The following is a 13467-nucleotide window of genomic DNA, read 5'->3' on the forward strand; positions in this document are numbered from 1 at the left end:
CATTGTAATAAATTAGTTTTTGCTTTTACGTCATAGTTTATTTTATTTATTTCAGGTACATTTATGGTACAGGAGTATAATATAACCTACGTCAGTTATTGTTAATGTTTCACAACTGGTTTAAGTATTGATGTAATATCGATAATCTTAACACAGTGTAGCAGTTACGGGAACGATGATTAAAATTATACTTTAGTAAGCGATTTCTTGTAAAAAAATTTCCTGTCTATGACAAAGTGTAATACTAATATCGTAAAAAAGTATTTAAAACGAATATGTGAAAGATCGTTAATCAAACTAAGTATGTAAAATCATATTCATTACATCCCAATTAGATGAATTGAAGCACATGTAATTTATTATTAGTGTAATAAATTATTTGAATCCAACTATATGTATCGCCACCTGTTAAGCTATCTCTAAATGAAATTCACTTGGATAAAGCTGTACTTTGTACTATGCTTTGAAAGCTAACAGTCAAAACAGTTAACATTTATCAGCAATAACAGTTTACATGTATGAGCCCGATAAACTAATTCTATTTAAAATAACTTGAAAAGGTATCGCGTTATGTGACCGTGTTCATCTCTTTTCTATCAAAGAGATGAAGAGCGCCGATTTTTTGGAGAAATAATAATAACATATTGTTAGTTACGTGCTGAAATGGCTGTAAAACGATTTTACAGTTAAAGTTGATAATAAATTAACAAAAATGTAAAAATTTTAATAAAAGTGTACCAGATATAAAATTAGGTTAACATAATTCTTTCAAAAATGTTTAAGCACTTTTGTGCTTGAAATTAGACGCTTTGATTCAAACATAACTGGTTTTAATTGTAGTGAACAAATTAAACTAACAGATATACATAAAAATCTTTAATAATAATAACATATTAACAATATGCATAAACGCCAGTGGCGAGGATCGTTTGTTAATTGGTGTGATTTCAGGAGGAATCTGTGGTCGAAGCGTTCCAGAACTGCAAGCAAGAAAAAATTACAAATTAACATCGACAAAACTAGTACGAAACAAAAGATAAAAATCGGTTTCTGATTACAGGACGTTACGTTTTGGATCAGCTTCACTGGACTATGAGCACTGAGAATGAAACTGTCGTTTTTGTATGAGAGCTAGAGCAACTTCTATGATATGTAAATTAAATAAACTTACATGAACTCCAGCTGTTCCCGATCCGCTCTCGAATGCGAACGTGCTTTTTTATTCATTAGCATTGCTTGTTTTAGAACCGAGGTAAATGCAACGTTTTTTCAATGTTAATACTTTATTAAGCATACGCAGAGATCTAATATTGATACAATATGTGAACACTTAGCTACTGTATACAGCAACTCGTTTTGTTCTTGTGGCCTTAGAATCATTTTTACAGACGTTATGTTTTCATATTGATTTGAAGTTCATGTTGCCGTCGACTTCGTGCCCTTAATAGACGAAGCGGTGTTACAAGTTGAAACAGCAGGCTATTTAAATTTGTTAAAAACTAAAGTTGGTAACTAACACGTTATTCATAAGTTACAAACAGGAGAACAAGTGTGCTAAAGAAATATTCCATGGAACTCACCAACAGAGCATCGATGCGTTTTGCTCCGACCAACAGCGATGTCGCGACCTCTCTCTGTACTTACTTTTTTAAGTACTTACACGTAAACTTTGTTGACCCTGCAAAAAAACAGCGTCATCACCAACAGTGTTTATGTAGCTAGAAATGTGCTGTGTGTAACATAAGTTAATGGTTTTTTTTTACAAAAAATACAGTATCGCTCAACTCGAGACAGAAAACCGTATACATAAATACTTTCTCGTAAATAATTTGCTGAACACATTTTAAAAGACTTTTAAAGCTACCATCGACTGTCTCTCTTAGTATAAATAGTTTGAGTAAACATAAAGCTATTTTCATGGACAACTTACGGACAACAAAGTACTGGCTATATATAAAAATAGACATGAAGACATACATAGAAAGATATAAAAAATAATATAAACAATAAAAATAATATTTACGGGACTTACATTTTCAAATTCTCTCATCTCGTTTAATTTTCATTGTCTTTTTCGGCAGTAGAACTCTCCAAGTGTTGCACTAAAATAAAATGAAAAGATTTTTTAAATATATTATATGTGCGCAATACTGATCTACAACATCTCTTGTTATGTCAGTAGTGCTAGTAGCACAAAAACCTTTAAAGAGTGCAATCTATGCCCAACATATAAATATTATTAATAAAAATACAAAATTAAAAGGATAAACAAAATAATAACTTAAAAGAAAGAATTTATTTTAAAGAAAGAATTTTTTTTAAAGAATTTTTTATTTGATTGCATATTGTTCTTTTTTTCTTTCACTAACACCGGGATAGCTTTTGCTATACATTTTCCTTTAAAAGAATGTCATAAAAAGGTAGGTATAATAAAAATTAGTATGATTTATTAAAAGAAATACTCACTCTCTCTGCTTAAGCTGTCGTTCTGTTCCCTCATGGTATGAATGGCCAATGATGGAATCTGCGAGCTTTCTCGTAAAATATTTAAAACTGTGCTTATGAGAGCCGGCAGTGAAATCTGCAATTTGTTTAAAACTGGTTAATGAATGTTATTACATAAATAAGATTTTTTTAAAGTAAACGAATTTGCCACAAGCTTCAATCGACGTCAGGGATCTTACAGGATTCGAACTTCTTATGTTATTTGATTGCTATTTACGGATAGGGTATATAATTATTATCCTTTTTTTTTAGTTAAAATCAAAATAGGACATAGTTTCCGAATTTAAAATGCAGTTAAAATATTATTAGAGTTAGAAAAAATACTTACAGAATGATCCGCGCCCACAGCATCGGCAAGCTCAATCCTTGCCCGCGCCATGTCCTCTCGTCTTTCCCGCTCGTACTGAGCATTACGGGCTCTCCTTTCCTCCTGTTCGTACAAATAGATGATTTTATTAAAATATTCTTCAAATAAAGATTAATGGTAATAAGCATCCTAAATGTTAACTAAATAACAATTGATTTACCTTCCACAAACATGTACTTGACCATGTAAAATAAGCTGTAACCTTCATTAATGTGCGGATTGATAATGAGCTATAAAGACATTGTCACACGATATGAATATGAACATAATATTCAAAATAAATACTACGAAAATGCCTTATTATAAGACAAATACACTTACCTTGTTTAGTGGCCGTCTATGCTTCCCCGCTGGCCTTCCACGTTTCCGTGTTTGGTCGTTATCCTGCAAGAAAATATGTTATTGATTATATGTAAATATTATACAAAAAAGCGCTCCAGCTTTACTTTTTCTAATATCTTAAACGTCTTTCACAAATATTCCATATATGGAATTGGAACTAACCTGATTTTCCATTACTGGTAGACACTGACAGACCCTGCTCGATGTGATCGCAATTATAAAATGATTGCTAAACTCATGAACCATCGCTTATATACCTAAACCCCCCTACCACTCCTGCATTTATAAACAAAGGTGCAAAATTTTAGGAAATGGGTAAATAGTTTCAACAAAATAGCCGCTAAATCCTCTTTACACTGCCGACATGAACAATGGATTGTAAAAAGCAAAAGTCGAATAGAGTACTATAGTGGAAAAGTTTTAAATAAATATAAGTAAATGACATTTGGACAAATACATTGTTTCTTACTTATTTTACGACCTAATAACTGTGAGTAAATGTAAATCTTTTCATTGATAGTCCCATAAACAAATTGAAAGTTGCCTTTGATTAATTACGGTACCTATATTAAATCAATCATATTATTCGGCGAAAAGAGTATTAGCGTGCGCTATTATCCTTGCACCACATAGATTTCTTGCAAAAGAGGTAATTTGAAAATGTTTAAATGTTTGTCCAGAAAAAAATTAAGAAATATATGTGATAACGATGATGTCACAATTAATAGAAATTAATTTCTGTAATCAGTGTAAACTAAAAACTATGATGTATTACTTTCCTACATACGTCATCAGCAACACCGTCATTTCATCGGTAGAATGTTTATGATTGGACGTGGGCTTCCCCCACGGATTTCAAATAGGACCGATGGTCATAACAAGTCGGTCTGTCCGCATTGTGTGCTGACGTTCTAGGCGGTGCTTGCCGGCTCGTGGTCTCCTAACACGAACCAGTAGGCTCCAGCGGCTATCTGTATTTCGCGGAATGTTGCTTCTCTGCAGATATAGTTACTATATCGTACCTAATCGTCTTCAGCACTCTCACCTCGCGCTTTCTGCGAAGTAACGTGCAGGTAGCCAGTGCAATGCCGAAAACTCTCTGAATATGAAATAACGAAGTTTTATTTTATGATTCATATTTATTAGGATTTAGATTTTTTATGATAAATGTATTCTCTTCGTGCTTGGGAATTAAACAAAAACTCTTTCAGAACGTTTTTAAATCTTTATCGACCCGCACACAGTCGTACGATTGTGTTGTCGAGACTTAAATTGATCGTTAGTACTTGTCCTCAGTTCACTATATGGTATTTCAGTGTAAATCAAGTATCTTTCCATTTTATTGCCTTGCCTTCATACGAAATATTAGTTGTTTTGTCATTAAAGCAAATTTGCATTAATTCGCAGCACAATTAAGCCAATATATCATTATTAAAAAATTGCAATTTTTGTGTTATCTTTTAATCTAAAGAATTTAGATAAGATTCAAGGAGTGTAAATTTGAAAGCGCCGAGTCTTGAATTTTATTTACAAAATCTTAAAGCTAGCAGATTTAATATTAATCAAATATAACTACGAAACAATTCGTCTTCTAAATCATTGGCTTGTGAAGAATCTGACGAAAGAATATTATTTTCAGACTTCAGACTCATCTTTACAATTAATGTATTGAAATGTACAAGAACACTAACTTAGCAATATATTTTTTTTTACAAATTAAGCACAATTATACTTTTAAAAAAAGATAGAATATTGGCCTAACACATTATTGGGAATAGATTGGATTTGGACTTATTACCTAATGATCCGCCCGTGCACAAGCACGTTTTCCTTGTAAGCAGGCAACAGAGACATTAACAATTTAGTTTAATTATTTAATATATAAATACAGAGAAATTTTTATTTTAAAATCACTTTGCAATAATTGTTACACTAAGTGACCGAAATACAGCGATTAATTTTTTTTAATAAATCATTGACAGCAAATTAAATATAATTAGTTTTTAAGTGATTAGTGAAACAATGACCTATGCATTTGTTAAGGGCTGTAAATCCCAAAATCTTTCGTTAAGTACAGGAGTACTTCGATCTGTTTCCTTTGCTGCTCTGATCGCTATTTTCGTTCGAATGCTGTGCCGAAAACTTTCCTAGTTTTTGGCATAAACAGAAGAGCCCGAAGTACAAAGAATCGACTAATCCGAAGCGCGTAGAGAGTTTCATTAACTGAATTTGTCTCCACGCTCAGGTATGTTAGTTCCACCCAAAAATGGAAAAACCAAACAAATCTTTATATTACAGTGAGATATGTTCATATCAATTGGGACATCTGATATGTCTGCGGCCAGACTGAGTAACTACATGTCTTCTAAATATTAACGTAGTTAATAAACAAATTTTTAAATAATCTAATTCCATTGAAAATGGTCAGAAGCAGCGATATACTACTAAAGAGTTTAACAAATGTTTTTGGAAACAATAAGAATCCTTTTGTAACAGTTACTTCAGCTCAGTTAGTAATTTGCTGCGGGAAGAGTAGGTAAGAGTCGTAAAGCGAAAACAGACATCCTTTTGTTTTTCAGGTAAAAAAGGTTCGAACTAATTACTAAAGTTTAAATAAACTATTTTTTATTTTGAACGATCTTATTATGGCTAACGACGCGCCCTGATTTCTAAAGATAATATCAAAGTTTCTTTTGTTTTATTCATCCGACCGTAAATCTCTTGTAAATTGAACTAAAATGCTTCCAGTAAGTTTTTAAATCCTTAATAATCGGTACGACTGCGACGTCGATGGCAATGTTGTTGAAATTCATTGTTAGTAATTGTATTCACTTTATAATATCCGAGTCTAAATCGAGTTTATTCCTATTTTATCTTATTGACAAATATTATGCACATTTAAACTAAGACGTGAGACGAAATAAATGATTGTCACAATAACTGACAGTGATAAAGCAGAGCTCTGAGAAAGTTGTAAGAAACAGGCATTTGCGCATCAGTTCTGAGGAATTTTATTACGAAATCGTATTTTTTCAACAAAATTCCGCAAAACTTTATCATCATATCATTTATTAAATTCAAATACTGGTATAGATAAAAAAGCTCATTATTAAATAAGAGCGTATTAAAATGACAATATATCTTGGAAATGGTATCGGTTTTGATTTAATTTATGCTGTACCTGTCACTAAATGTAAACCCCTCTAGGGCAAGGACAGGATTATATTATAGGCAGGACATCTTGTGTCTATCCTGCTACTCGAAAAAGTACTAATCTGGTAGTAATAATAAGATCTTCGACACAATTATGAGGTCACTTATTATTCCATACATTATTTGTCTAACGACATCTAAAATAAATTTATAAAAATAAAAATGTTTAAAAACAATATCATACTTTGTAGCAAGTTTTTCTTAAATAAGTAAAGTCCATTTCACGTGTGTTTCATTGAATTATAATCAGTTATATTCAGCGTCATCTCCATTATAAACTAATTTGAAAAAATCGTAATATATATTAAATTCAAAATACATAAAAATGTAAATATTAGAAATACATAGAATGGGTTTCATATCTAGTTTTCATAGTATAAGACGAACTCAAACGTTTCTTCTAATCTTTTCTACGCTTTCCTTCTATCTGTCTTTTTATCATTAGATCACACTGTTTTTACCCGACTATGGATACTTACCTAGGTACAGTTCGTGGACCAGACGAAATTGATTGATGGTGCAGTGAATTTTATTTCTATTACAACTAAATCGCAGAAAACTTAGAGTGTGATAATACACTGTAGACTAGGATTTATCCCGTACAATGAATGATGTGCAGCGTTAGACGATATCGAAAAAAGCACCGCAAAGGGAAACAAATATCAATTGCTATTGCTGTGTACAGCGATTAATTCCGAAAACTTGCGCAACTACGCGCCTGCGGTCGTATATTCATAATATACTGAATTTCTTATCCATAGTTACAATTTTTTACAATGTTTTCGCTGTTGACAATAAATTTTAAAAAGGAGACGCTGTTGGTATTTCCAGTTGATATCGTTTAAATTTGAGTCGATATTAAATGGTAGTTTTAAAAATATGTTAGTAAAAGTAGGTAGTATTCTAAAATAAGTTAAGTAATCATTCTACAAGGCATTTACTCATTAAATGAGTATTGTGGATAGCACGTAAGAAACAGTGTCAAGAAAAGATTTATAACTGATTTAGAACGAAGGCCACTGCTAATGTCTATTTCTTTTGCCTTTTAATATTGTGGTAATTAAGTTTCTTATAGTAATTAACTGATATAGTTTTCCTTTTAATGCATTTGTTCTAATTCTAATTTGTTCGAATAGATCATAATAGGTTTACATTTCTGGTTGAAATTTAGTAAAAAAAAAACTAATTAATTCCGAACCTTGTATTATCGTGCACTGAAGCTTTGAAATGAAGTTTGTTAGATATATTTTAGTACTGTTTATTCAAGAAAAATCCTAAATTCGTGGAAAATAATTATAAGTATACCAACAAAACTAAACAGAAGATGTATGTAAACACACAGAAATTAAACGAGCAGATGTAATTAAAAAACTTTATTTAAATTAATATACATTAGCTACAAAATACTTACAAACAAAATTGTCACTTATTGCTACCCGCAGTTCCCGTCCTCAGATCTGTGAGAAAAATTTATAAGTTAATTGCGGCAGAAAACATGTATAGTTTGCTATTGCAGGATATTATTTCTAGGATTACGTTAACTGAATTTTATAAGTTATAACTACAAAATATCTTCCAAATTAAATAAAATAAACTCACATCTCCTGTTACTGTTACGTTTCACTCGAATGTCCCGAAGACTGTTTGAAAGTCGTTTACTGTAAAAAAGACATTGTTCAAATATGAGATTGAATAACGAATTGTATTTTAACTTTATAATAACGTGATATTCATGAATATGTTTGAGCCTGTGTCATTTGTGCTCGGTTGTTAAAACGCAAAGTTGCTTAAGAATATTATTACTTAAAAACAGAAATTGTATTAAATAACATAGAATTTAATTATACTCACATTCTATGTACAGCCCTTCGTTTTGTTCCCTCAATGCTTGAATCGCTTCTCTGGGAACGACGTCATAATTTTCTAACAGGTCTCTTGCCGATTGTAACGTCGTTCCCATCGACACCTGTAACAGAGTAGGCGGTGTTACTAGAGTAATTTTTATATGTCAATATATAGGCAATATCTATGTACATATTTATCAATTCTGTTAAAAAGTAAAGAAGTACGCGGAACTTACCAACAGATCATTCAAGTGTTCTTCTTGTGACTTCAACAGATAGGCCGAAAACGCCTTCATGCCTCTCTTCTTGAGCAGCGTGATGCGCAAGTTTTGTTCCCTCTTTAAAAAAAATAAAAAAGAGACATGAATCAAGAGCACTTTAGAGCAACAGGCTATAAAGAATCTGTACGAGTAATCGTTGAACAAGTCTCGGCAAAAATAGGAAATAATTAATATTCATATTTACCTTTTTTACAACTTTCCGATTTGCGCAGGCGGTCCTCCTCACTTTTGTCATCCCAACGCTCTGCAATTTTTTGTAATTTTGAAATAAGTAGATTTTTACAACAATCGTACAGTATAAACATGGTAATAAACATTTCTCAACTAAAATCATTTCATTTAAGAATGATATCACTAACCACATAATACAATAAAATATACATACAAAAAATTACTTAACGCAAAAATAATTCACTCACCGCATGCACCATAATGCTTGATCGTATTTTAGCGACAACTCAACGCGAACAGTAAAACTTGTCAAGTGGCTAAATCATTTAATAACCATTCCTTAAATAGGGGTGCAACTGTATATTTTATCCCCTCCAGGAATTTACAATAACAATTGCACAGGTAAAAGTGTTAGGGATGTTAAGGCAATGTTTGTTTTATTATCTATCTGTAAAGCACAAAATATTACGGCAGATAATGATGCAGTAAATATTGTTAGTTCTTATATTTTATTTCTAATATCTACGTTTTTTTTATTATTTATATGGTCCCCAAATGTTTTTAATGAAATTTCTATTTAAAGGCTAAGTGCAGGTTTATTTAAGATCGAGTTATATTATTTTGTTTGCTTATCAAACAGATTTAAAAATTTAAATTAAATTGTTGCTCTCAATTAAACAAGCGAAAAGAGTAATTCCACTAGTGAAGTTTCCGAATTCATTCGAAGTCCTTCGCCAGCTTTAACTGGGATAAAGGACATTTATCAATATGTTAGACCTAATGTTTTATAGAAACTGGTTTATACCAATGATCACCTCGCCTTAGTGTACTTACATATTGTGTAGTGGTATAAGTTTTCGTTTTATATTTTATTCAAGTTTTATGTCGATGTTTTTATTTATTACTGTTTATATTTATTCAGTTTTTACTTCATAGCACTTATTAATGTCAATACTCGCAATATTGCTAATAACTTATTATTAATGAATTGGTATATGCTTTATTTCTATATAAAATATAATATTTAAAGATTCAGGTGTTTTGTACTTCGTAGGACAATGTATAATATTTAAGTTTATTTGTGGACTGTGTAACATTATGTATCGTATCTATTAGCTAACATTGTGCAGACATAATGTCTTAGTTGACTGCAAATACAAACACACTACAAACGGGATTGATCAACTTGTTATGTAAACTTTAGAAGATCAAAAACACTAAATAGATTAAAATGTCAGTAGCAAGTAACATGTAAAATCTTTGTTGTTAATAAACTTTTATTTCATACAAATAACACGAAATTTGTAGTGTATTACTTTTGTATCACCTCTAAAATATTTGATTAGATGTTGACAATTTTATTTTCTGGTAAAAGTTTCAGGATGTTATTAGATGATATGTTGAAACGAAAATTAAAAAAACATTGATTAGTGTATATACATTAACTACCTGATATGACTTTAATAAAAATAATAAAGTGATATCATTAACTAGATTTCTTGTAATTTAAATATTCGCTCATTAACTAACAAGCCTTTTGTTTGTGTATTTTAAATTTACTAAATGATATTTTAATCACGCTTTACGGAATTTTTTTAAAGAAATCTGATTTCGTGATAAAATTCCGCAAATAATGGATGCGCTAGTTCCTCCATTTCTTACAGCTTTCTCAGACTTCTGCTTTGTCATTTTTAGTTATTAAAACAATGATCTACTTTGTCTCTCATCATAGTTTAAATGTGCCAGTATTTGGCAGAAAAATAGGAATACACTCGATTTAGACTAAGATATCAAAAACTGACTACATTTACAAAATTGCCATCGATGACACAGTCAGTACGGATCATTAAGGATTTAAAAACTTACTGGAAGAGTTTTAGTTCAATTTTCAAGAGATTTATGGTCGGATGAATAAAATAAAAGGAATTTAAGTGTTATCTTTAGAAACCAGGGCGCATCTTTAGCCATAATAATACCATTCAAAATAAAAAATACAAAGTTTTGTTTAAACTTTAGTAATTAGTTCGAACCTTTTGTTACTTGAAAAACAAAAGGATGTCTGTTTTTGCCTTACGACTCTTACCTACTCTTCCCGCAGCAAATTACTAAGCTCTAGTAACAGTTACTATAGGATTCTTATTGTTTCCAAAAATATTTGTTAAACTGTTTAGTATTGTATCGCTGACCATTTTCAATAGAATTCATTTATTTAAAAATTGTTCATTAACTACGTTAATATTTAGAAGTTCATAGGTTATTTAGTCTGGCGGCATAAACACTAAGAATTTTAAATATTTTGTGTAATATTACATATCAAATCTCCCAATTGATATGAATCTACCTCATTGTAATATAAATATTTGTTGGATTTTTCCATTTTTGTATGGAACTAACATACCTGCGCATAGAGCCAAATTCAGTTTATGAAACTCTCTACGCGCTTCGGATTAGTCGATTCTTTGTACAGCGGGCTCTTCTGTTTATGCCAGAAACTGGGGAAGTTTTCGGCATAGCATTCGAACAAAACTAGTGGCCAAAGCAGTGAAAGAAACAGATCGAAGTACTCCTGTACTTATAGGATTTGGGATTTACAGCCAATGCGAAAAGCCAATGTCCTAATTTTGTTTTTAATTTTGTCCTAATTTTGTTTTAAAGTCTAAAAATAATTTTCTTTCGAAGGATTCTTTTCAAGCCAATGATTTAGACGGCGAATTACTCCTTATTTATATGTGAATATTGAGCTTTATCTAAGTTCGTTGGCTTTCAAGCTAACTTAAAAATGGCAATTCCGATGATAATTTGGTGCAAGTGTTCCAAGATTGCATATTAGCTTAAATTAAAAAAAAATGTAATATTTGGTATGAAGGCAATGCAATAAAATGGCAAGATACTTGATTAGGACTAACACATCACAAAGTGAACACAAGCGATTAATTCAAATATCATTCTCATCGACGGCATAGTCGTACAGGCAGATAACTTTTTAAAAACATACTGAAAGCGTTTTAGTTTAATCTGCAAGGATGAATAGAATAAAATATTTTAAAACCTTTTCTTTAGGAACACGAGCTCATCTTGAGCCAAAATAAGGACGACGCAAATTTGAATACGCCTTTAGTTTAATGTTCAATAATCAGTTTACTTTCTGAACGTTTACAACGTAATCAGATTAGTTTAAAGATTTATATGGAAAAGACCATAGTAATAGTAGCTTTGTTATATATTTTATATTTACAGATGTATTTCAGGTTATTATTAAATCAAGAATAAAATAAATCGTATTATAACTTTAATTCATTCCTGCAACATGACATCGCATAAATTAAGTAACGAATAAAAAACCTTACTTGAATGATAAAATAATTTTGGTGATTTTTTAATATACACCCAAAGCGACTCACACACACACTGCTATTTAAATTTAATTTACATCCAAATTTCCGTACCTGACATGGAACTAAATCCCCCCTTTTAAATGCTGCTCGCACGTTACTTCGCACTACTGTGGGTGCGCGGAAAGCACGAGCTGAGAGTGCTAAATATGATTTATTGGATATAAACATATAACAACGTACACTCGGGATTTGTCTACGACATCGAATCAGTAATCTATCCAAAAGGTGATCCGAAGACAGGCCGCAATCCGCGAAATACATAAAGCCCCTGCAGCCTTCAGATTCCTGTTCGGAGACCATGGATCCGCAAGTGCAGTGTACCGTCCATTCACAAAGTGGAAACACCGCCTTGTTATGGTCATCGGTCCTATTTGAAATCCATGGGGGAAGCCTACGTCCAACAATAAATATCACACGGATGAAATGATGATGCAGGTGATGATGTACGCAAGAAAGTAATACATCTTAGTTTTTAGTTTACAGTGATTACAGAAATTAATTCCTATTTATTAAGACACCATCGACGTCACATTCTTTCTTAATATTTTTACTGGACGTAATAACAAGACGTTTTCTTGTTTACCTCTTTTCTAAAAAATCTATGACTTTGTTGTGCATGTATAATAGTTTACACCAATAACCTTTTCGCAGAATAATGCGATTGATTTAGAATGAATACCTTAATTATTGAAAGGATATTTTCAATTTATTTATGGGACTAGTAAGGAAAAGTTTTACTTTAACGCACGGTTATGAGGTCGTAAAATAAGTAGGAAACAATACTTGTATTCAAATATTAATTATTTATATTTCTCTAAAACATTCTCACTATGGGACAATCCGACTTTTGATTTTTACAATCCATTGTTCATGTCGGCAATGTAAAGAGGATTAGCAGCTATTGTGTTAAAAAAATTTACCCATTTCCTTAAATTTTGCACCTTTGTTTATAAATGCGGGAGTGGTAGGGCTGATCAGGTATTTAAGTGATGGTTCATGAGTTTAACAAACAATTTGTAATTGCGATCAGTTCAAGCAGGGTGTGTCTTTGCCACTGTCAATAATGGAAAATCAGGTTAGTTCCAATACCAAATTTTGATTGTTTGTGAGAGACATGTTTTAAGAAATTCAAGAAACGAAAACGATTTTTTGTATGTTAATCAACATGTATTTTCGTGCAGGATTATTCTCTCGCATCAAATGCCCTAAAACGAAAACGTGGAAGGCCAGCGGGGAAAAATAGACAGCCACTGGACAAGGTAAGTGCATTTGTCTATTAGTAAGACAATTTAATAACAATTACTTTTCTTACTATTACCTTACGGTACAGTGATGATGGCTACAGATTA

General features: G+C 31.4%; 1 protein-coding gene and 2 long non-coding RNA genes across 3 annotated transcripts; all 3 read right to left on the bottom strand.

The window, feature by feature from the left end:
* Window positions 1-913: 913 nt before the first annotated feature.
* Window positions 914-2100, bottom strand: LOC137919993 (uncharacterized). The gene is made up of 3 exons (XR_011106749.1): window positions 2033-2100; window positions 1581-1678; window positions 914-980 (listed from the first exon to the last, which is right to left on the bottom strand). It is a non-coding gene; the product is annotated as an uncharacterized lncRNA (long non-coding RNA).
* A 372-nt stretch (window positions 2101-2472) lies between these two features.
* On the bottom strand, window positions 2473-3259 carry LOC137919655 (uncharacterized). The gene is made up of 3 exons (XR_011106741.1): window positions 3194-3259; window positions 2834-2935; window positions 2473-2581 (listed from the first exon to the last, which is right to left on the bottom strand). It is a non-coding gene; the product is annotated as an uncharacterized lncRNA (long non-coding RNA).
* A 4561-nt stretch (window positions 3260-7820) lies between these two features.
* Window positions 7821-9063, bottom strand: LOC137919981 (uncharacterized). Its single transcript, XM_068763215.1, has 6 exons — window positions 8972-9063; window positions 8737-8796; window positions 8508-8609; window positions 8279-8393; window positions 8027-8085; window positions 7821-7884 (listed from the first exon to the last, which is right to left on the bottom strand). Exons 1-5 carry the CDS (start codon window positions 8981-8983, stop codon window positions 8048-8050), a joined length of 327 nt encoding a protein of 108 aa, XP_068619316.1. The 5' UTR covers window positions 8984-9063; the 3' UTR covers window positions 7821-7884; window positions 8027-8047.
* Window positions 9064-13467: the final 4404 nt, after the last annotated feature.

This window comes from Battus philenor, unplaced genomic scaffold (assembly GCF_028537555.1).
Source record: "Battus philenor isolate CCGP_79_NKW_IND1 unplaced genomic scaffold, ilBatPhil1.0.hap1 SCAF_17, whole genome shotgun sequence".
NCBI classification, from domain to species: Eukaryota; Metazoa; Arthropoda; class Insecta; order Lepidoptera; family Papilionidae; genus Battus; species Battus philenor.

What these genes read in the sequence shown, in the direction of transcription:
- LOC137919981 (XM_068763215.1), bottom strand. An exon ending in AACACTTGAATGATCTGTTG is followed by an intron (nt 8,394 to 8,507) that starts GTAAGTTCCGCG and finishes ACTCTGTTACAG; the next exon opens with GTGTCGATGGGAACGACGTT. An exon ending in CGAAGGGCTGTACATAGAAT is followed by an intron (nt 8,086 to 8,278) that starts GTGAGTATAATT and finishes TCTTTTTTACAG; the next exon opens with TAAACGACTTTCAAACAGTC.